The 24,228-nt window shown below is 36.9% G+C and overlaps 1 protein-coding gene and 1 long non-coding RNA gene across 3 annotated transcripts in view; both read right to left on the minus strand.

The window, feature by feature from the left end:
• Positions 1 to 24,228, minus strand: part of LOC134791041 (uncharacterized) — a 164,912-nt gene that overhangs the window by 82,558 nt on the left and 58,126 nt on the right. The gene's annotated exons all lie outside the window — the stretch shown is intronic.
• The window catches only part of LOC134790980 (uncharacterized), an 85,113-nt gene that overhangs the window by 5,293 nt on the left and 55,592 nt on the right, over positions 1 to 24,228 (minus strand). Inside the window, exons 2-4 of one of the 2 annotated variants that reach the window (XM_063762018.1) lie at positions 13,899 to 14,122; positions 3,388 to 3,497; positions 3,043 to 3,077 (exon numbers count right to left, since the gene is read on the minus strand). In XM_063762018.1, the coding sequence (XP_063618088.1) occupies positions 3,043 to 3,077; positions 3,388 to 3,497; positions 13,899 to 14,122 (369 nt within the window). Of the gene's footprint in view, positions 1 to 3,042; positions 3,078 to 3,352; positions 3,498 to 13,898; positions 14,123 to 24,228 lie in introns of both variants that reach the window. The other variant, XM_063762019.1, reaches the window with a different exon arrangement.

Raw genomic sequence — 24,228 nt, forward strand, 5'->3', positions numbered from 1 at the left:
CATTTTGTGAGGACCAATCAGAGTAAGCGGCTCACTATGTACCTAATCAGTCTGTGGTGCCACAAAACTACCTCAACTACTAATGCACATAAGATAATCGAGGTACACATAAGCCCGTACAAATTTAGTACCTATGGGAGGGCGGCCACTTATTTCTGTCGTGTCCATAATGAACCACCTGTACCCCTAGTGTCAATTTCATAGAATGAGACTTAACAGAAACGCGTACGTTAGTCTCGCAATCGAATGAAATTTACAATAGGGATTCAGGACTCGTGTAAATTAAAAATATTTAATAAATAAAGAGAAAACCGCCTGGTGGATTGTCAGTGAGAACACAACTCAGTTGTGTTGCTTGAATTGTAGCATATTACAAGTAAATTGCACATATGGATGGTGACCTAGACTCTTTGTAAACGCTACATAATGCTGCGCATGTCCAGTCTATGAGCGGCGCACGCTAACTTTACTCAAGGTCGTATCAAAACGAGATGAAACCACATCAATGTATGGAATCAGAATCGGCCCCTGGCTTTTTCCGCACGGTCGAGCGTATAATCTAATTTTGTCTCAAAAGATGTTTGCGTCCGGAAATCCGTCATTACCGTGCCGGGATAAAACGCATATTGTAAAACCTCAATTTGTAAAGCTTGTGAGAGGCGTGCTTTATTTTATTATTTTTTATCAGGTCTGTGGTTTATGAAAGTGTGTATATAATAATATTATGGTGCGTTTACATCAAAGAGAATTTAGTATAGAGGTGGATTGTCAAAGTAATTTTTGTAGCCACAGTAAACTTACTGCCATCTTTCGACACTTGATTAAAACTTATAGAACGCCATTTGACTTTGATCCTTGTTCTTTCAAGCAATGGCGCCATACCTTTGGCCTACTCTCGAGTTTAACACATATCAATGAAAAAATAAGGATAAAAGTCAAATACGTTCGAAAAGTATAGGTACTGTTGTTTTAATACACCATAGATTGACGATTGAAAATCGATTTATTTTGACAAACTATGTGTTGAAGTTTTTATACCCAGTCTATGTATTTCTATCTATATGTTATGAATATAGCTTTATAAACATATTTTTTTTTTTTTACCAGCCCATGTGTGTGTCCCACTGCTGGGCAAAGGCCTCCCCTCTCCCTTTCCAGTCCTCCCTGTGCTGAGCAAGATCCCGTAAAAATAATAAGAATTAAATAATCGTTCTGTACCTATTATTATTCTTAAACCGACACATCCCCAAGAAAAACATTGCAATTCGCATACCGTAAAAAACAATATCAGTATAATTCGTATTTGTTACAGAAAAAACAGAAGGGTTGAAGAGGGTGAAATGTAGGAAAATATATCAAGTCGTACCAAGGGCAGTGAGGGGCGCCAGCATATAGAAAGTATAGCAGTACCTAGACTTCACTGATTATTTAAATTTACCTTTTATAGACATGTTAAAGGCATTAACAAAAATTAATTGAAACTAACTGCAATCAAAAAAATTTACTATTTTATGATGTGTTTGATTAATCTTTATTAGTAGCGTTACGATCCAAAAAAATTAAGTTGAAATTCGTACCTACTTAACAAATAGAGTTTGTTTGTCTTCATAAGTCCGCCGTTTAACATTTGCAATAAAGAGCCAAAATCCGTTTTTGACGAATTCAAGTAAAGCATTGCGAAATAGAAATCCAAAGTTAAGCTACGAATCTTACCTATAACAGTGAGTCTATTTTGAGCTATCGTAATTCGAGGCCATTTCCATGCAATTAAAAACTTTTCTATTGCTTTTGCAAAGTAACGCGAAGGTCTTCAGTTATTTTACTCCGGAAATTTACTTCGTGGTTTAGTATCAGAGGGCCTACCGCGAACCAAGTTCGACGTGTTGCCTCTCTGCCGCACTTGTAAATTCGTACGTATGTGTGACAGGGAGGCAACACGTCTAACGTGGTTCGCGGTAGGCCCTCAGGTTGCGCTAATTGCATCGATTTTCTCAGTATGTCAAACGAAAATGATGAAGCAACGACGCAATGCAATCACTAGCTAAGAAGTGACATGTCGGGTTCAGACGAGCTCAACTTGATCAGGTCAACTTATTTTCAGACGCAGAATACTATCACTAATAGTGTCATGTTAACCTGTTTCCAATTTTAACTAATAATGGCGTGTTCATTATCGTTAAAAAAAAAACGAGTTCAAGGAGTGTACGTAGTGTACCAGTACCGTGCCTATACAATAAAAGATATAGAAATATGAAGTCAAATTACTGCTAATCATCCCTCTGTGTCGCAAAGAGCTCATTACTGCTGTAATAACAATTTAAACTGAATTGAAAACGTTTTTTTCGCCTCTCTTTATACCCCATTAAGGCATGAAAAGGTGTTAGACGTTCGTTATGACAAAGAAAGGGGACCGGGGTTACGAATGAAGGTCACATTTTAAAGACCTAAAATAAAATGGGCGTTTGAAGAAGATTGTCTCGTAACTGTACAATATTGTAGTATCATATAAAATAGAAAGTCAGGCACTTTTATTTGTAAACCTTTTTGAAATCGTCTACAGTTTAGGTCCGTTATAGACTTCTGATTCTAGTTTCCATTATTGATCCATACATTTATCAGAGACCAGAAAGATCTCCTAACTCCCTGAGAGCCTCTAGCCCCTTCTATCATAGCTTCCCTCGCCTCGGTACTATAAAATCATTCCTTTGGCATCGGTATGAAAATTGAACTCAACACTTACGAGGGTCCTTAACTGCCGTGATGACAAACTTGAACCCATTTGCGTCGGTGCCCCAGTTGTCCATGACGTACTTTAGCGTCACAAAGTTGCTGAGATAGAACAGCGCCTACATTCATTCCTTTGGCATCGGTATGAATATTGAATTCAACATTTTCTTAACTGCCGTGATGACAAGCTTGAACCCATTGGCGTCGGTGCCCAAGTTGTCTGTGAAGTACTTTAGCGTCACAAGGTTGCTGATGTAGAACACCACCTATATTCATTCCTTTGGCATCGGTATGCAAATTGAATTCAACACTTACTAGGGTCCTTAACTGCCGTGATGACAAGCTTGAACCTATTGGCGTCGGTGCCCCAGTTGTCTGTGATGTACTTTAGCGTCACAAGATTGCTGATGTAGAACACCACCTATATTCATTCCTTTGGCATCGGTATGAAAATTGAATTCAACACTTACTAGGGTCCTCAACTGCCGTGATGACAAGCTTGAACCCATTGGCGTCGGTGCCCCAGTTGTCTGTGATGTACTTTAGCGTCACAAGGTTGCTGATGTAGAACACCACCTATATTCATTCCTTTGGCATCGGTATGAAAATTGAATTCAACACTTACTAGGGTCCTTAACTGCCGTGATGACCAGCTTGAACCCATTGGCGTCGGTGCCCCAGTTGTCCGTGACGTACTTTAGCGTCACGAAGTTGCTTCTAGTGAACAGCACTGATACTTGCTGTTTCGTGTTGCGGCATGACAGGTCGGCCTAGAAACAAAAGGGTAGTTTTTAATCATAATTATTAATATACACGTCATATGGACTATATGAAGACGGACCCTCAGACATGATAGAACGACAGATGCCATCATGATGTCAATCGATTCCTTATGGCCCGGCTGACATGGATATATTTAGCAACGGTGCCTATCTCGTAACATAATAATTGATTGTCCCAATACTCCTAATATAATGTAACGCATAAAACTCTTTTCGCATATTTTTTCTCCAATGAGACAGAAAGTATTTTCGAAAATATTTTGCATAGGTTATGTAGAAATGTAGAATAGGGTAAGTTAGGTTAGGTTTTGTTTTATAATTTTTCAGAAATGTTAATAGTTTCAGCACAATAACAATTATGCGAAATGAGTTTTATGTGTAACATTACATTAGGACAATCAATTAGGATTATTCAATACAATTTTGAGACTTTTGGCATTTTTGGGTTTTAAATTGGATATATTCCAAAATCCAAAATAGTATAATTATAAACAAGAGAAGGTTCTATACAAGAAAATCCGTAGACATGGTAACCATTTAAAGAAATATTTAAATCAGATATGTCATAAGTATTATTGTTTGATAGACTAATTACAATTACAATTAAAATTGGCAGCACTGATACTTTTTGTTCATTATTTTTAAATTAAGTTTACGATTTCTAGAACCTCCCATGTCCTCTACCATATCATAGTATAGCGTCGTGTTTCATTTTATTCTATTCTTTATTTCAACATAATTTTAAAGCACTTATAAACACAAATACCAAATTTTCTAACAATTCTAACATTATGTAGCAACAGCGATCAGACTGGCGAATAAATCTACACCATTCTCCCCAATCCACCACGTACCGAAGAATAAGTACTGAAAATCCTCCATTTTAAAACCAACTTCCATCTCAAAATGACCAAACCCCCGCCGTTTTGTTGCTTACATACGCCTTTTTACCACGGATTGGATGGACAGTTTAGTAACGAAAGGTCGTAAAGGACAAGACTTTTGAATGAAGTTAGGTCGTTTTGTAGAAGTAGTTAGGTCCAGGCGCTGGCCATATTTCTTCCATCGACGGCTTACTGAGCGATGTCCGTATTATATCGCTGTCATATTGGGAGAGATCGCGGCGACGTGATGGTTTAGGCGATGACGATACATCAGCGACGTTGTTTGGTCGTGTTTGTGGATCACAACTTGATTTAGGCTACCCTTTTAACGAATTGGGATGAAATGATGTTATGATGGCCACACCGCGTAAGCTGAAAACGTCGGTTTAAATCCGGCCTCGGCCACAGAAGAAGTTGGTCACATTTAAGTAAATAAGTAGTATGACATTTATTTCAAGTTGCAATTTGATTTAGATTTATAGTTTCATCTTCTGAGATAGTTAAAGCATCTATAGTGGTAAAGAGTGGAATTTGCTTTTCCTTAACAAAAAGTTACCACAAACCACATACTTATTATGCATAATTTGAGTATGCGTCGGTGAGCCAACGCGAATGGCTCTTGCTAAAGCGCTTAGTTATAAAACAAAACAAATTTTAGCTCAAAAACGTGTTTTAACATATTGAGTAGATCATAATATATGTTAATGTATTTGTATACTAAGAAGTATTTATCATGAGCATACTTTATTAACGCCATTAAGAAAGTTCCGGCCCCACGTTGGGCGCCATTAATGCATTTTGTACCAATAAATTAGTTTGAATGTCCACAGCCCACTGCCGAACTTGGCACCTTTTCAGATGGCTTCGTTTGGGAGTACACTGTAAGTAAGATTCGTCTTTTTTTAAGTTTGAGTTTTTGTCAAAATTGTAAAATCACTCTAAAATAGGGTGAACTTTTTAATGGTATTTTAGAACCTACGAGCTTTTCTTCTCATCTTAGCGTCTTCTAGTGAAGCCAGAGGTTCGCGTTGGCAACCTAATCTCACTAGTTTTTACGAAAGTGACTGCCTTCTGACTTGGTAATTCAAAGCGGAATCTAGGCTTTATTGGAATTAGTTAGGTTTTCGCAAAATGTTTTTATTCAGCGTAAAGTGACTGGAAAATTATGACATCCGACATGAAATGCATAAGTTCTAAAGCACTCACTAGTAGGAGGCTGGATTCGAACCTGCTATCTTTGGTTTGAAAATGTCATGTTCGTTTAAACATAGGCGCTTTAAATCCAAGTCTAATTTAAAATATAAATAATCATATAAAATTCAGACAAACATTGTAGGCCTAAGCTGATTTCATTCAGCACTAACAAATAGGCCAAAGGTAATAATGAAATGTAGTTTCAATATAACCTAGTTCTTAAAACATGTCCTAGTTAGACCTAGATTTCATTCGAAGCACTAGCGCCATCTTGCAAGCGTCAGCTGCCTTTATGCGCACTTTAACAAAATGGCCACCAATATTAAAATCTCTTCCGATTTATACATCAGATGATATCCCGTTTACAACAAAAGATCTTAAGCGCAGGGGTTACGAAGTAACTTACTACTGACTTACTACTACTTACTACATCGGGTGTTTCTATTTTAATTAGAAAAGAGGTTAAGTGATTTAGAATCTAGAAGAAAGACTGAAATTAGAATCGACAAATAAAATGTGATTTTCCTCACTTGATTCAACACAAATGGGTGCTTTTCAAGTTTTCTTTGCAAATAAGAAACCACTTTATAGGAAATACCCTCGGAAAAGGGTATTCCTTTCAAGTGGGCAATGTCAATGTTATCACAGAGAGTATTTTCGTGTTTACGTAATAGCCATCGACTTCATAATACCGACGGGTTTTTAATCCGATAAATATTTTGGTAAGTTGAGATTTATGGCAAAAACTTAATAAACAGGCATCGGTCCGAGATTCTATCTCTGTAGCCTATTCACAAACATTCCGTCACTACAAGTCATCGAATGGACAGTTCACATTAAACTTGCCACATTTCCAACATTGCCACGGACAGAGTTAGTTACTTGTTGATAGTTTGCAACTTTGCCCACACACTCAGGTAACTATGCCTTTATGTCAAGTAGTTGGAATTTGTATCGGGAATGGTGTGACCACAGGGCACTGCATACTTGATAAGTTGAATGTTTCTGTCAAAGAGTTTCCTGTGAGGAGTTATTTCTATCTAGCTTCTGCCCGGTTTCCTGTGAGGACTGATGTTGAATGAAGATGGTGTTGATTCGTATAAAAAACCGGCCAAGCGCGAGTCGGACTCGCGCACGCAAAATATCACGTTTATTTTATGGGAGCCGCTCTTAAATATTGATTACTTATATTCTGTTTTTAGTATTTGTTGTTATAGCGGCAACAGAAATACATCATCTATGAAAATTTCAACTGTCTACCACGGTTCATGAGTTACAGCCTGGTGACAGTCGGACGGACAGACGGACAGCGGAGTCTTAGTAATAGGGTCCATTTTTACCCTTTGGGTACGGAACCCTAAAAATGTAAGGAAACGATTGTCATCTTGGCTAGCCCCCTATGGTTATAAGAAAATGAACAAAATTACGAATAATATTACAGGTACCTATACATTTTTGGTTAAATTTTAACTAATTCCTTTATTTTAAACTCCAAAACCAACTGTAAAACTGCTTGAATGGTTTAAATCGGACGAAACTAGAGGAAGTTTCGTGAAATATTGTTTTAGTCACATGTTTTAATTGCTCTGAAGTTGTTCGCAAGTTGGTTCACGTAGTTTGCAAGTTGTGTCTTAGTACAAACTACTTAGGTTTAAGACTTCTGTAAGAATTAGACCAAGACAAGTCTGCAACAATTTTGATAGCACACGCAGTGTAAGTGTAATTTTAAACATCAAAAAATTATATTAAATTATGACGTTTAAATAACACTTGCACTGCGTAAAACTCTAGTAATGTTTCCGATTACCTATGTCAATATCACAATATCCAATGAGAATTAGTAAGAATACGCGATCATTTATTACGGACATCCTAGTTCACTCAAAGAGAATAGAGTGTATAGAGAGTTACTGTCATGGTAAATTATGTAGCCACAGAATATTTACTGCCATCTTTCGACAGAAGATTAAAGCTGTTAGAACGCCACTTGACTTTGATCCTTATTCTTTCACTGATATGTGTTAATTTTGTAAATATTGAAATTAACGTCATCTACTCGCCAGTAGGCCAAAAAAGCTCGAAAAGATTGCACCATACCTTTGGCCTACCTGTCGAGTAGATGACGTTAATTTCAATATTTAACAAATTAATACATATCAGTGAAAGAATAAGGATCAAAGTCAAATGGCGTTCTAACAATTTTAATCTTCTGTCGAAAGATGGCAGTAAATTGACTGTGGCTACAAAATTTACTTTGACAATCCGCCTCTATTGCAAATTCTCTTTGACCATACCTTGTCTCGCGCGACTCCAATATAATCAACGGGTAACATTTTTGCAATCTCTTCTATTCTAAAGTTACGCCCGTAACAACTAACTAGTTAAAAATGTAACAAAATTGAGTAGGTTATAATTTCCAGTAAGAAGTAATAGAAGATAACTTGTATAACTCTATTGTATTTTAAACTAATAATATCCCGATGTGCCCCAAGCCATCTAAAGAGCCACCTAGCTCTATATAAATAATCACAACACAATACTCAGACAAAGGCAATTTTATATTTTTTAATCATGCGGTTCGCGGCGCGAATGTTGTTATTTGTATTAAAATGTATAGTTCTGCCATGTTTGCTGGGGAGTTCGAGTTTGAACCCTATTTCAATGACATAAGTTTGAGAATGAAATAAGATAAGTATTCGCTACGAGATGTAATTGTTACTGACTATGATGATGATGTGGAAGGTTCAGTCAGTACTCAGCAGCACGAAATATCTTTGCGAGCCCAGGCGCGCAATGACGTTCGAAGTTTTATTGTAGGCGTGTCTTACTAAACCAGAGACGCTATCCAGATAGATTTTAGTAAATTGATCCGCCTGTTGCTATCTCTATTGCCCGCGTATATTTATATTGCTATCCTGCCCATGATGCCTAAAAAGAAAATTCTAATGTTGACTATTAAATATATGTTAAGAATAGATGTAATAAAAAAGTCCTAAAAAATACCCTTTTCTTCTATCCTAGATACTGTTACTGATACCTTTCCTAGCTTTATTTCGTGATATATTTAAGACGAAATAAATACGTTAATTTGACGTTATATTTAACGGTAAATGATATTGAAGCAGGTACTTTTTACCAGTAAGCATGGTATAATAATATACTCCGCCTGGTACTCCATTCCGAGATTCGCGTATGACCTAACTGACACGCGCCTACGTCATCATGCTGTTTACAGGTTCTCAAACTTTGAAATGTGGGAGAATTTTAACCAACGGTGAAAATTATTTTAACGGCATTAATTTTAAGTTATTCATGTAGAAACATAGTAAAATAAAACAAATCTAATGTATTAAATTAAACTTTATTTATCTATACAAGACAAACGTTTAAAAAACTAATTCACAGTTACACATTAATTACCAAGCTTACGGCGTGAAAAGTTTGGAAAACACTGCGACTGCTGACACTGAGCGAGAAGGAAATAACAATTAACACGCGTTCGACAAGGATGACGGTCAGGGCATGAAGTTATCTAGATCCGAATTGTCAAATGTGCACAGCGCTATCCTGTGTTGCCAGTAGTATAAACAGAATTACCCGAAAGTCTGAAATTTCTTTCGTGAATCGGAAGATATTGCTAACGAGTAATTAAAAATGACGTGTTATTGTAAAATTTAAGCTAAAATACATATAAATGAAAATTATAAAATTATAAAGAAATATTTTAACTTATTAACCATAGGTATAATGTACCCATGTAACATGTTATGTTGAAATAAAGTGGCAATGTTATTGTGACGTAGGCCCGTGTCACTCTGGGAATACCATGTTTTATTAGACCATGCCAGTAAGTATATTCGAACGAATAAACTAAAGCACCGTGAAATGACACTCAAATTCACGTTAAAGGTATCATTCGAATTCAGACTGCACCAGCATTGCTGTTTGCAGCGCGACATTACTGCCGACTGTCAAATATCCGGACAGCGCCATCGATTTTGACATTTGCGGTAGTAATGGAGTCGTCTTTAATTGCTCTACAATACTGCCGCCAACTGCATTACAGGCACATATCTAATATAAATTTCTCGATAAAATGACCTCGTTACGTTTCCTGCAGTAATGCCACACTGCAATACTGCCAGTGGGGCGACAATCCTCCTTTCGGGCACGGAGCCGAGACCGTTCGGCTCAGCATTGCTCCAAGCAATTAGGGTTGGCACAAATTGACGTCCCTATGCGTGCACGACCACTGATAAGATAATGACTTGAATTTTGACAACCCTAAATAAATTTGTGTGTGTACCTAAGTACTAACATTAGTTTAAGATTAAAATGTGTCACTAACGAAATTGATCCTCTGTTGGTCTTGAATAAATTTAATTTAATTTAATTTTAAATAGCCGAAAGGGATAGTGCCATACATTAGAAATGGACAACATGATTCGTCCCGGAATCGCTATCAAACTTCGGTTTTGTAGGAAGTGTAATTTTTGTACGGTAGTACTATGTTATTTTAATAATTTAGTATGTGATACTGCAGCAGTATGAATACTATGAATGCTGGTGTTGTATGAATCCGAGCGGTAAGTACCTTTCAAGTCAAAATATTCTACCCAATTCGAACCCATCATCCGCGTCTACGCTACGGGACATTTGGGTATGAAAGAAATCCCTTCCATTATTCAAATACCACTGTAAAAACAAATCAAAGACGGCTTTGTTTGGATTCCAAATTTGAATTTAAGATCCGAAAGTTTTATTTAGTTGTTGATTTCTAAAGTGAAGCGACACCTGCCGGTTGCTTATTGAATTAACAAAGATAAGTTTTGGGTGGAATTAAACCTCTTATTGCTGTTTGGGACTAAGTTTTGTTTGACCAGATGACTCCCTAGGTTTTCAGTCTGGGTGCAAGTTTTGGTATAAATTAGATACCTTAATAGGATAGATCTTAATCGGGTTCGTCTTGACTTTTGGCCACGTGATGGTTCATGGGAGCCTGGGGTCCGCTTCGCAATTAATCTTAGGAATCTTGCCTACGCACTAGTTTTTACGAAAAACATCGCCATCTGACCTTCCAAGTTAAAGGTGAAAGTAGGCCTTATTGGGGTTAGTCCGATTTCTTCACGATGATTTCCTTTCAGCGAAAAGGGGCTTTTAAATATCAAATGATATATTCATTGTACAATCAGCTGCAGAGAAAGGTACCCCTCTGCATAGAAGTTTGTATGTAAAGTGCTAAGCGAATAGTATTGCTGACTGTACATAGGTTCCGAAAAACTCATTGGTATGAGCTCGCAACCTCCGGATTGAAAGTCGCACGCTCTTACCCCGAAATATTATCTTCTTGAAATATTATCTTTTTTTTTTTCAGGAACATAGGCTTGTCATTATTTCAGTGTCTCCTCAAACTTTGTAACACCGCAAACTTTCCAGTATAGAAACAATTAAGCGCCTTGACAACGTAATACTGCAGTAAACTGCCGGTCATCTCGGCAAATTAAAAAGTTGCTGTCCATAAACTATCCTTACTTTTTTAATTAAAGGCACATTTCTAGAGTTATTGATGGCCGTGGCCAGGAGATTGTTTTAAGATTGAAAATGATTCTTGGAAAATCGCTACGCTTTTTAAAAGGCGAAAATATTAGAGAAGATTATTCTTTTTTTTCTTATTATGGACTTCTAGGCGGTGTTGCCCGTAGCCAACGTCAATTAAATAAGTTTTCACCACACCAGCTCGGAAAGCCTTACTTTGCACTTCAAAAAACGGATAGCAAATTTGCACTTTGCTATCAGTAATTCACATGTGAGGCAAAGTTATCAAATGCAAATTTTGAGTTGTTTTCTTATGTTTACTGGTAGAATTGACTTTTAAATGATGATTTTGGATGATAAATATTTAATAACATTCATTTGAATTTGATTTGGTTTGATTTTGTTTGATATTTGCTTCGAGTTGGTGTAGTGAAAAATTTTGTGTTTCACTCGGGGGCAAATTTTGTTTAACCCTCGTGCTTTGAAACCCTCGCAACGCTCAAGATTCCATTATTAGAACCACTCGCTACGCTCGTGGTTCAATTTAGGAATCTTTCGCTTGCTCGGGTATCAATATTAGCACGAGCGGTTAAACAACAACTTTGCGCCCTTGTAAAACAAATAACTATTATTCTTGTTTTGATCTATTTTATAATGCTTATTAAGTTTATTCTGGGGCGTTTCATGTAAAGCCTGACCAGAAATATAATGATCACGCACCATGTTTCGGAATTTCATTAGAACTTAATTTTTTATACTATACTGAACTGTCACCAAATAAGAATAAGGGGCGCTCTTATTCTCATTTGGTGACAGTTTGACATGATCATATGTAATCGAATTCGAAACATGATTTTTTATAATACGACTGGAAAGAAGAAAAATCTCTACGCTGAATCAAGACCAAGACACTATGTAAACCAACGTATAGTTTGGCAAGCCACTTTTTTAAATAAATAATATAAATATTATAGGGACATTCTTACACAAATTAACTAAGTTCCACGGTAAGCTCAAAAAGGCTTGTGTTATGGGTACTCAGACAACGATATATATAATATACAAATACTTAAATACATAGAAAACATCCATGACTCAGGAACAAATATCTGTGCTCATCACACAAATAAATGCCCTTACCGGGATTTCCGTCAATACAAAAAGCGGCAAATTAAAAAAGGGTTGTCCTTCCATAGTAAATTTGAATTTCTCTCCTTTTTCTACCAACAAAGTGGGCTTGCCAGAGTATATATCACAGTCGTTAAGTTCTATTGGTTACCATTAATACCCCCGTCATTACGGCGTACCTGTGATTTCTTCACACTCTAATTTGGCGGGATTCCAAAGCGTCTCGGCAATTACGCTGCCACTTCCGATCATCTCCGAATACTTCCGATCGCTTCCGATACACGATTATTCCCTATTACCCTTTCAGATTCTTCTTCTCTAGCCCGCTGTCTGCGAAAATCGACTCCACACTTGCGTTCGCGGCTTCGCCCGCGATTCACGCGCATAGTCTGGAGGGGGCTTCTCACTCAGCGTAACTGTGAGCAAAATGGCTGTGCGTGCCCGGGATCGCGGATATCGTGTTGTTGAATTTTAATTTTTTGTAAGTTTTTAGAAGCAATTTTCATATAGGTATTTCAGATAAAAAAAATACATTTTTTTTCTATCAATCGAAAGTCAAGAAATTAGATTTCATTTCGAACGTTACTAGAGAAAGGCCTCAAGATAGCTTTTACAATTTTTGGCAACCCTATTGTGATCTAAAACAGCCCCACAATTTTTCAAAAACTCTGCTGGCTGAATTTACTGCACCTGAAGCTGAAATTAACCTTAATTTTAACATTTCTTTCAGCAATACAATCGTTAGATGCAATTTTACCTACCTACCATACCTACATTAAATTGTGTAAAATATTTTCTATTAATACTTACCTATCCATGCGACATGGTGGAGGCTGATCTGCGCGAACTTCGAGACAACAATTGGCGAGAGGTCGCACAGGACGAGAAAAGTGGCGCTGTCTTGTGTCGGAGGCCAAGTCTCATTTTGGGTCTCTGAGCCAACGGAGTAAGTAAGTAATACCTGAAAAATTGGGACTACGTTCGTGCAGAGCAGCGGAATCGTCCAGTTTCCTCTTAATGGTATTCTTTGCTTTGTGTTTGTGCAGTGAATGGATCTAGGATGCAGCCGCGGAACTATTGAATGCATTCTATCAAAAGCTCGGCTTCCAGGCTGTGAAATGAAGGACTATTCAACTATTGGTTCCGTTTCTCATGCCAATCTTTAGCTACCCTTTTCTTAGGTTCTAAGCGAAGATTTATTGATTGTATTAGGATGTTTAAGCGGTGGTGGCATAGTAGATCTTACACTCGACTTTAAATCTGGAGGTCCCGTTTTCAAATTCTGTCTCATACCAATGAGATTTGAAAGAAAGTTTATTATAGAATATAATTTGGTTTGGCACTAGCTTTTCGGTTAAGGAAAAAATAGTGAGGAAACTTGCATTTATAAATACATTGGCGAAGGAATTCAAAGGTGTATGGCGTGTCCCCAAACCAAATGTACCTGTATCCCGCGTATGAGAGGAAGCCTGTGCCGTATATGAGCCACCCCACACTAGCGTCTTTTGAACGTCGGTGTCTAGTCAGCGCTATGGAAAATGTCGTCGCTGAGCAGTTGCGCCGACGTTGCGTCGAGCAGCAGCCATAGAGTTGGCTAGACGCTGAAGCCGCTAGGGTGGCCTTATAAGCTGATTATTATAATACGAACCTTCGGCGGCGCCGTATCATGCGCTCCATCATAAACATACAGATGGTCGTTGCAGTCCAGCTGCAGCAGGTCAAAGTGCAGGATGAACCGCTGCAGGATGCTGTGCGTCTGAAACGTCACCGTGCAGTCCAGGTTGCGCTCGTTCCGCGACCAGAGCACGCCGCCGTCCAGCTTGCGGTATTGCCGTTGCAAGAAATGGTCCTTGCATAAGGAGTCCATGTAATCTGGAAAGAAGGAAAATAGAGTTATTATGGGCTAGATGAAAAGTTTTTTTATCAGACAATCCTGCTTGTTTTGAGGATCAAATGCTGTCTATATGGAACCCATTGCCTTAAAGTAATACATAATTTATTCAGAAACGACATAGAAACACACGGACAAACGTACACAGCACAACGCACAAACCGTGCCTTCCTAAACCATACGTGATCGTGACGTCACGTTTTTTACTCAGAAAATTATGACGTTACGAAGTTCGCCGGGACCGCTAGTGTATCCTATAAGGTACCTATCAAAAGCTAACTATGGTTTAAAATCAGTAGCAACTTCACATGTTATATTTTTACTTAGCAAGAAAATAACAATAGCACAAGATACTGATTTAAACTTTCACGATTATTAAACATTATCAAACTACACAACGAGTCTTCTCCGAGACCACGGGGACAACGCCGTCCTCGAAACGTCGGAGGTAAATCTTAAAATTTAAATACGCGATTAAGTCCCGTTGTGTAGTTTGATAATAGCACAAGATATCGTACACAACTAAGCAAACACAATTGAATACGTAAATTATGTATCCAATATGCCAGGACAATCCCCGTCGCGGTTACCTCGACTGCTCTATTTAATTCAAACGCTAGTATAAATAATGCAAGACTGCCATGTCACATTACCCACCCGTAGAAGGATTCTGTTTTAACAATTTGATATGGTTTTAAAGGGGCCCATTGATTAACAGTCCGCCGGACGGTATCGGCATGTCAGTTAGAACAAAATTTTGACAGTTCCGAACAACTGACAGGCCGATACCGTCCGGCGGACTGTTAATCAGTGGGCCCCTTAAGAGGGTGCTTCCGCAAAATTTTAGTTTTTATATTGTTTATTTAAGAGTCCCCAGCAAGCTCTGTTCTCCATAAAAAAGTAGTTACGCTTTCATTTTAAAACGACTAGCTAGATTGCTCTGAAACTTTGTATTTACAATAAGATAATGTTTATCTATTAGTCCTGTAATTTGTTTATGTAGCTTCCGATACCGTAGTTAAAAAAATACAGAGAATTTAAGTTTTTCATACAAAACTTGTTTTTGCTGTATTTCGTTTGTTCTATAAACTGGAGCTATATAAACTAATTACAGGACTGGATATGCCTCATGTCATTGTATGTGCAAAGTTTCATTACAATCCAACACTTCGTTTTGAAATGAGAACGAAACTCCGTTTGTATGGGAAGGTGAAATTAGGCCGAGCTTGCTGGGGACTCTTAAGCATTTCAATTAAGAGCAAATGCCATGAAAAGGTTCACACGGAAAATAGACTATATTTCCAAGGGCAGACTCCGACCATACAAATTGCTATAATAATATTCCCGACGAATCTGAACAGCAAAATTTTAAACAAAAGTATATTAATTATCGTAGTAGCTGAGATAAAAGGTAAAAACCCACGCGGAATTTCTTCCGTCGCAAGTTTCACGTATCTTTTGTTTCCTTCTAATTTCCTGGCATTACTTCTGGGGTGAAAACTGAAAACCATATCAAAATGTTATAGCAGAATTGGCCTTCATGTCACATTACCTCCCCGGTGGATAAGCTCAGCTTTAACAAAGTGCCGTTCTGAATAATATTCATAAAAAGAGCCCTAAGAGAAATTAAATGTGTTGAGACAAAGGCAGTTAGAGCGAGGATTGTTATTGTCTTGGATTTATTTAGAAACTACGAGTATAAGTGCTTGTTTTCTTGGACTTTGTAAATTTAAATTTAAAACATCATATTCTAGATTTAATTTAAAGCCTGAAGAGATTCAATTTGGCCCTGAGATAGTGTCGATACAAGCGGCTTACATAATATAGAAATAATGTGCGTACATACACCAAAAAAAATTCACCCAACGACTTTTAAAAGTTAAAATTCAATATTCTTGTGGTAGTAGGCCTCAAGGGCTCTTTTACAAGCCAATAAAATAACTAATAACTACAATATAACAGATATGTAATAGCCTATATAAAATTCAATACCTCTGTTGTAATACCTTTGTACTGACCATGTTTTAAGCAAATAAAATTTCTGATTTCTGATGGTTAACAATACATTAAATTTGGAGATGTAAAAGGTCCCCAATATCAGAGTTAGAGTACTAATTTCAATACATTGTTTATTGGAATGCTACATAAATAGATGCAATCCTTCGTCCTTTAATTGGTCCTTTTTTGTTTGAGGGCTTCACCTTAAAGATCGGCTACGTCAGCCATATTCGGGCGCACGAGAGACGAGCTAACTAGGAGTCGAAGTGGTCGTCTTGGTCGAAATCGGCCGGAAGGATCATCATCATCATCATCACATAAATAGATACAATCCTTTCCCTTCGTCCTTTTATTGATGTATGCTATATCGTATTAAAATTATTTTTTCTTGCATCTTTGACAATCTTTTTTGTGACTTGTGTGGTAGAAACGTTTATCTTCTCGTTTACATCGGTGACATTCGATGAATTTGAACATCTGTTGCCAAAGAAAGTCCTTGTAATAGTGTAAAAAAAAATAGTGCTTCTAAAAATCCGCAACATGGCAAAAAATGGCATGGCAGATCTTGTCAGGGTATGATCGTTGAAAGGTTTTCACTATGGCTTCTATGTCAAGAAAAAATGGCTTTATTGTTATCGCTCTAAATTATTAAACCAGCCATATTTAAACAAAGAAGAATTTCTTCTTGAAAAATTATTTCCCAGTTTATTAATATTATACTGTGCATCTGCATAATATTCTTTAAAAATACATCGACAGCTTCCTTTGTGAGAATTCCTTTGGCAGTTTACTATTACTTGTACTTACACTGTGCAAATTCTTTTAAAAACATGTCGTCTCTTCTGAAATACGAATATCATTTTAACGCAAACGACATTCCTGAGAACGTTAACATTTCTATTGATATCATATCTTAACTTCCACATGCCTCCGACATTTCTAATTTGAACTCAAAACGTGGGTATACAAGATACAATATCGCTTGAAGTTATAAGCAGGATGTATCTGACGCTATAGATTGGATTATCTTTGAGATGGCGATATCTTGCACTCGGTTACGATACTCCTAGTGATCAGGTTGATCTTAAGTTATTGATAGAGAGCACACGCGAAGTCAGCCATGTAAGTAACATTCTTAATAAAATATATTTTTTAATACTTACTTTGCAACTTATTCAAGCAAGAAAAATCTTTTCCTTGTGCATATTATTAGTTCACGACAAAGTTGAGAGACGTACTGGAAGAGAGCATTAAATAGAGTGGAGGGTGATCAATGATCATCGACTGAATATGATGCTAATGATCAATATTCTCTCAATGATGTATCAAAAATAAAACGCCAAATGTCATTGCTAATCTGATTACTCAGCAATGCTGCGTTACACGTGTAAGAGTTCTAAATGCATCCACCACATTTTCTATAGGGTCTGTAAAGTAGCTCGATTGGGAAAGTGAAATATGGCGTGCTATTTCTAATTGATCAAAATTATTATGAGAAATACAAACACCATTTACCTAGTTGAGAATATATAATTTATCATGGATATTAATTTATCAGGCACTTCGTATCATGTTACATTCCTTATCAGCAAGTGCCTACTCGTACTGTCAAATGGAATTAGAAAAAATTGCAAACTAATTGACACGCCACTCATGTTCACATTGTTTGACACAATCATATATTTTATTATTTTTTGTCAACAAAATCGTATTCTAAATTGCAGGAGCGGCTGCGGCGTGCTGGCTCTGACCATCCTTTTGCTGGCCAGCGTGTCTCCAGCCCCCACCCGAACTGCCCGTTCCCTCTCAGCCATGGTATCAGGAGACACCACGGGTCTAGAGGTACCCCGGGACCTTATTGCGGGTTCCGGTGTAGGTACAGGGGCTATGCAGCTGGTCATCAATGTTCATACGGACAGCGCGGGGAACATTGAGGTTTATACTAATTAGGATACCTCGAAAGTTTTTGTAGTTGCTGATTTTGAACGTCGTGAGAAAGGGGATATTGATTATTTGGCGGGAGAAGTTAATGTTTTACGGGGTCGAAGAAGTCTAGAAGAATGTGCGAGTATACCTACGGTGTATATGTATTAACTAAAACACAGTACCGAAACCGGGAATTCCCGGTTCTCGCCATACAAACTCAGTACCGGGAGCATTTCCTAATATTAACGTGCTGTAAGTAACGTACGGTGTATAAAATCGATCATAATTTATTGGTCAAACAACCAAACAACAAGTACAAAATGATGAAAAAAATTTGAAAAAAAAAGAGTTGCTTGAAATTGTTTCTGTTTTATCTACTAGGAATCACAAGCTCATTTGATTTCTCTTATCAGGCTTGAAAACCTCGTCCTTTAAAGTAGAAATTATATTATAGTTGTGTAGGCGAAATAAAATGAAATGGGTTAATCCGGGCTTTTGCTGACATATCTCAAAAACATCCAACGGATATCTTGTTCATAAAACTAAAGAACCCTAACTGAGCAAAACAGCTTAAGCGCAAAACAAAATCGGGTTACCTGCAAAAATCGATAGATTTCTCATAAAATCTAATCGAAAAACATTTAATACTGTTTTCGTCAAATTGGATTGGAGGAGATTCCAAGACATTCAGCGTATCGCTAAAGGAATCGTTGTATAACGAGACCAAGACACTAATACATTTGGAAAAGGGGATTTTCCGAAATTTCAAAGGGAGATTGACAAGGGATTCAGGAGGTTACTATGCCTACGGTCCCATTCAGACCCTTTATGTGAAGGCAATAAATGATTTTCATTTCAATACGACGCTCTAAGGATCTTGAGACGAGTGTTATATATGGAATAGTAAACACGGAGAATTTGTCAAGTTAGTTGTGAACCTGTATCGATGAGTGGGGGTATATTAAGATTTTCAAAATGTTGATTTTAGCGTAGCTCTTAGTTAGCGGTTTTACCTACCTGGAGTATCTCTTTTGATTGATAATGTTTTTTAGTAGGTACCGTAAAACCATCGAACTATAGTCCAGTACTACAACTATGGTCAACACATAGAGTTGAGCCAAGATAAGTCTGCAACGATTTTGACAGCATGGAGTGCAAAACACTTGCACTGCGTGTGCTATCAAAATAGTTGCAGACTTATTTTAGGCCAACTCTACCTAATTAAGTACCAACACCAATCTTATTTTTGGTGTTGCCTGCGTTTATTCTTCCTTTTGTAAAAATGTTTTGCGTTATAACTGCCAAGTTAATATTCACTATACGAAGATATTCGAGTTAGCTTTAAAGTTAGGTGGTTTATTGGTACCTAACCTACTTATCAAATTAATCAAGATTGTGTTTGATATGAATAATGTTTACTTTTGACCGAATCATTATGATTATTTTTTTGGCAATAAAGTGTAAGACATGAAGTGTTTTAATGCAAATAAAATGAACATCCACTTATATCGCTATAAGTACGATTGTTCAACACAGTTTCACCACAAAATAAAGCGATTAATGGAAAAATAACGTTGAAATTTCATTTCATATCAAAAAGGCAACGAGGAAAATATTTGCCTGCGGCAATTTTAATTTCAAGATCAGATTTATTTTGTGGTAAATCCAACACATGTGGAGGACGCATGTGTTTATCGTATAAATGTTTACTTTGTAAATATTTAGTTACGAAAGTAAGTTAGTGTTATTTTTATAACGTTTGTAATAAAGGAGTAAGTTTTCGATTGTGTTTTATTTGTACAAGCGACATGTTTATCTTCAAAGGCGTTATCTGGAGCGTCATCGAATATTGAGGGTATTGACTTTTTGATAGGAAGTTGAAAGTGTTTTATTATAGTTTGGCTCTTAAAAATGGTTGTTGAAATGCAAGTACCTAAACATTAAACATAGGTGTACATGGACAATATTACGCAGTCCCTAAACTCTAACCACGCTAACTTTGCATTAACTTGGCAGCGCTACAAAACGAATGTGATGAAAGGGCGGAATCGAAATGAGATCAAATTGACATTAATCTCTTTCGAATTGGCTTTCTAGGCCTCTGTACAAATCGGTGAAGCTGACGGGATAAACCTATTTATAATGGCGCGGAGTTCTATAGATCTGTTTTAAATAGACTGTCTATTCCGGCTCGATTAGATCTTGTCACTGGAACACGGTATACAGTCATGGAAAAGTAAAATCTAAAAACAAAGGTCATAATTTTGGTCAAACTACGAATACTTAAGACATCTTAGGGCGCCCGCTAGTTGGCGCGGGTGCACGGAGTGGGCGCACGAACGTAAAATCCGTCACACACTTCCGCGACTCGCACCAGCGTTGCTCGTACTATTTTTCGTAAACCAGTTCACCCGCTCCGTGCGATGCCCTTATTCTTCTTCGGGAGCTAACTGCTACCAACATACCTAAATAATTGTAGCAATTGCAACCTTTAACACAAGATCAAAAGTAAGTCCTTTTCCGGAATTTTTGGCAAAATTTTCTTAATCCACGGAACTTTGGTTTTTTTGTCAAAATATGACTACACATGCCTAGTTATAACATTATAGATAATGTTTGCCTTGAAAATATTTGGAAAGAAAACAATTTTTTATTTTGTCATGTCTGCTTTCAGTCATCCTATCACACTTAACCGTTTTCTGATTATGGCTACTAGTGCAAAATGCAATTTACAATGTTAATAATAACTTTAGAATCGAGCACTAATAATATTTCTAAGTTGAAATTGCGAAGGAAAATACCTAACACGTCTTAAATAAAATAAAGTATTAAATTCTGAAAATACGGCACTAAGAAATTCTACGCTCCCATAAATTGTGGTGTATAAAGTGAGATTTAAAAATACATTCTGTATTTATTGAACATACTTTTCCACAGTATAAGCGTAGTTTTTAACTAAAATACCCCTATAAACTTCAAAAACTTTTAAGTGCCGAGCTCTTTACAATCTTTGGGTCATACACAGATTGTAGTTAAAATAAAACTGGTTTCAGGGCAGTGACTTTATCAGTTTATCACACAGGTGAATAGAAATGGAGTATCCTTTAAGCAAATAAACGTTTCATCAGAAAAAGCCTTGTAGTCCTTAACATTGAATAACCGTGAGCGGCTAACGCTAATTGGTCCAAAGAATAGTTGTCTCATAAGGCATCTCGTTCGCACTTATTGGTGCGCGTGAGACGCCTAATGACACGAACCAAGGTCGTGTCAAAATAAGCTCCCTGTTAAGGTTTTCTCGAGGAACTACAATATGGGGTTCTTCAACAGGCGTCCATAGGTTACGGTGACTCGTCCATAGTGTTTTTGGAGTCAACTGTAAGCGCTCAAGAATTAAAAAAAGGTTACGGTGACATAAGGCGGGCCGTATGCTTATTTGCCATCGATGTGGTAAAAACAACAATAAGATCAAAACGTAATCAAACTGAAAAACAGCATCAGCCCCCTGTATAATCACTGGGCAGTTCATTCTGATGTTTAATTGCGTACATTAGGGGCGCGGGACGGGGGAGGGGGGGACGCCGTAAATTCTTTTTTTAATCACTTTCAACGGCTGGTTGGCTCGATTATTGCGTTGTTTTCCTGCTTCTTTACGTGAAAATGTTTATTTATTTAACTAAATATTAAGCTAAAATAATTTTCACAGTATTCCAACCCGAGAAAATACTTAATGTGACATCACGATCAAGATTCTGCGCTGTCTATCCAATGTCAATTAAGTTCCCTAAGTGTAACGTGTAAATGCTCGAGCAGTCCATTACTGGACGGTTGTTTAATTTAGACTCCATCGATACTGTCACCTCGGACTTTATCGACATAAACGTCGTAAGCGCTTTGGAAAGGTCAGGCAATTTTATACTGTGTTCTCGTTTATTACGTTTCAAATTCAAACTATCCGATGACTGTTTTAACATCTAGGATTCGCTATGAAATCTATTCAACTTGTACAGGATTATCTAATTGAAGAGCTATTAAAAAAACAAGCTCTAGCCTCTAGCTTATATTTTTGTCTCTAAACCACGCAATAGAATCGTATTACATTGAGAATCAGCACTTGTACTTTGATCTACCCACACATGTATAAAGACAGACAAACCAAGAGACGTTTTACTCAGACGGCACTTTATCAAAGACTCTCCCACTTGCGTTCCCACGTGTGTGTTCTTCGTACGAACCTAGTCGGCGCAATACAGTTACGCTCTCATTTTGAAACGACATTCTAAAATGGAATTTGAAATTTCAACTAACATAATTATATCTATGGCGGGTACTCATTTTCGTTGCTAGAAATTGTAATAAAGATAACTGCCTACGAACTCCATCCTCAGGTAACCTAGATTAGGCCGATATAGGCCCGTAGCCAAGCTGACAATGGTTCATCAACCAACGCCAAAGGAAAAGTAATAATTTATTGGTATGACAGATTCAAACGAAAATCCTCGTGATTTCCATACACTATTTAAGTATCTATAAACAATTATCATTTGGCTGGGTTCGATAGATGGAAAAGATTATGTAATACTGTCTTTATTAGAAATACTACACTATAATGTAGATATACATTATAGTATAGTTTTTCTCGTCTAGCCGCTGCCTATTGCACGGACTGCAATTTTCTTACAAATTGCAGTCTCGACCCCCACAGCTGTCGCTGGCACGCATCGATAGGATCTCAGTCTGAAGTATTGAGTATTAAGAGGAATATCATAATGCAGTTTAGTTTATTTATTTATTAACTAACTTACGTGGACAGTTAAATCAAACATGCAATTTATGGATTACAAACAAACATACCTAAATCTAAGCTTTTCACAAAATTTAATGAATATTTGTGACGTCCCACGGTCAAAGGTACCTTATGGCGGGTATGGAGTTATGCATACCCCAGTAATCTACAATAAATAAGCTATCGATAACACAAAAGATCAACCTTCTAGGTTGCGTAGTTACAGAGATATGATTTTTTGAAAATAATGTTGTGAAATGAGCAACTTTACGATAGAGAAGTTTTAAGTTTAGCCGCCTAAAAAACTATGTTCCTGAAGTAAGTTACATAGTTGACTACAAATAATAATGCCTTATATATCTGAGATTAAAAAAATATTGCGACTTGTTCTGTAATGCAAATAGAAACTTTTGATATCGACTGATTTATGTGTATACTAACCAATCTCTTGAAAATAAAGTTTTATTTCATTTTCACGATTGATTGCAATGAGCTCTCAAGATTTAAATTTTATCTATTAGAAAACGACACTGACAGACAGTTTAAGCAAAAAACAATACCGATTTAGAGGTGAAAATGTATTTTCTGACTTTTTCATATAAAATCACAAAATTGAATATTTTTACTTTTAATGTGACACACAATCAATTTTTCTGAGCACATATGAAAGAAATTCTGTCATTCAAATGAAATAAATCCTAAAACCCCAACTAAATACTATATTTAACCCCTTATGCCACTTTAAACTTACATAACAATAACAGTATTTGCTCCATACATTTACGAAAAGGTACCTTATGGAAATAAATCTAATAATACATCACTACAAAATATCAATCATATTATAGTTTATCTTTTATGAATAGAAAATATTAATTTACATTAAACTGCCCCCAATTTAATTAGTTCTTCGTCATAATAATCTTAAAAAAGACCAATAATTTGTATGTAATGAAAAGGTACCTTGTGGTCAAGTTACATGATGAGGCATGATGATGATGGAACAGTTAGGATAAACTAATAATATTTTGGGGTTACGATGGTATAAATCGTCTATTTCTTATCAATAATATATTTCGGTTGCTATTGAAGATAAGCGGCATTGAGGTTCAATGACCTCAGATATTCCATAAGGTAATGCGTCGGGTATTGGCATTTTTCAGCAAACCAATGGCTGATTTACTGCATGCGACCAAACCAAATGAAGATTATTCTAGTTAAGAAAGACTTGACGAGAGTAACTTTGGTATAATAGCAGTCTACTTGGATTTGTGATGTCGGTCTATGTACGGTTATAATATTTGCGAGGCGCCCCAACCAGAACTGAAATTATCAAATTAGTTTTGCAGAATGCTAATACAGTTCTCTACCAAACTTCTT

The sequence above is a fragment of the Cydia splendana genome, chromosome 5 (assembly GCF_910591565.1).
Source record: "Cydia splendana chromosome 5, ilCydSple1.2, whole genome shotgun sequence".
Taxonomy (NCBI): Eukaryota; Metazoa; Arthropoda; class Insecta; order Lepidoptera; family Tortricidae; genus Cydia; species Cydia splendana.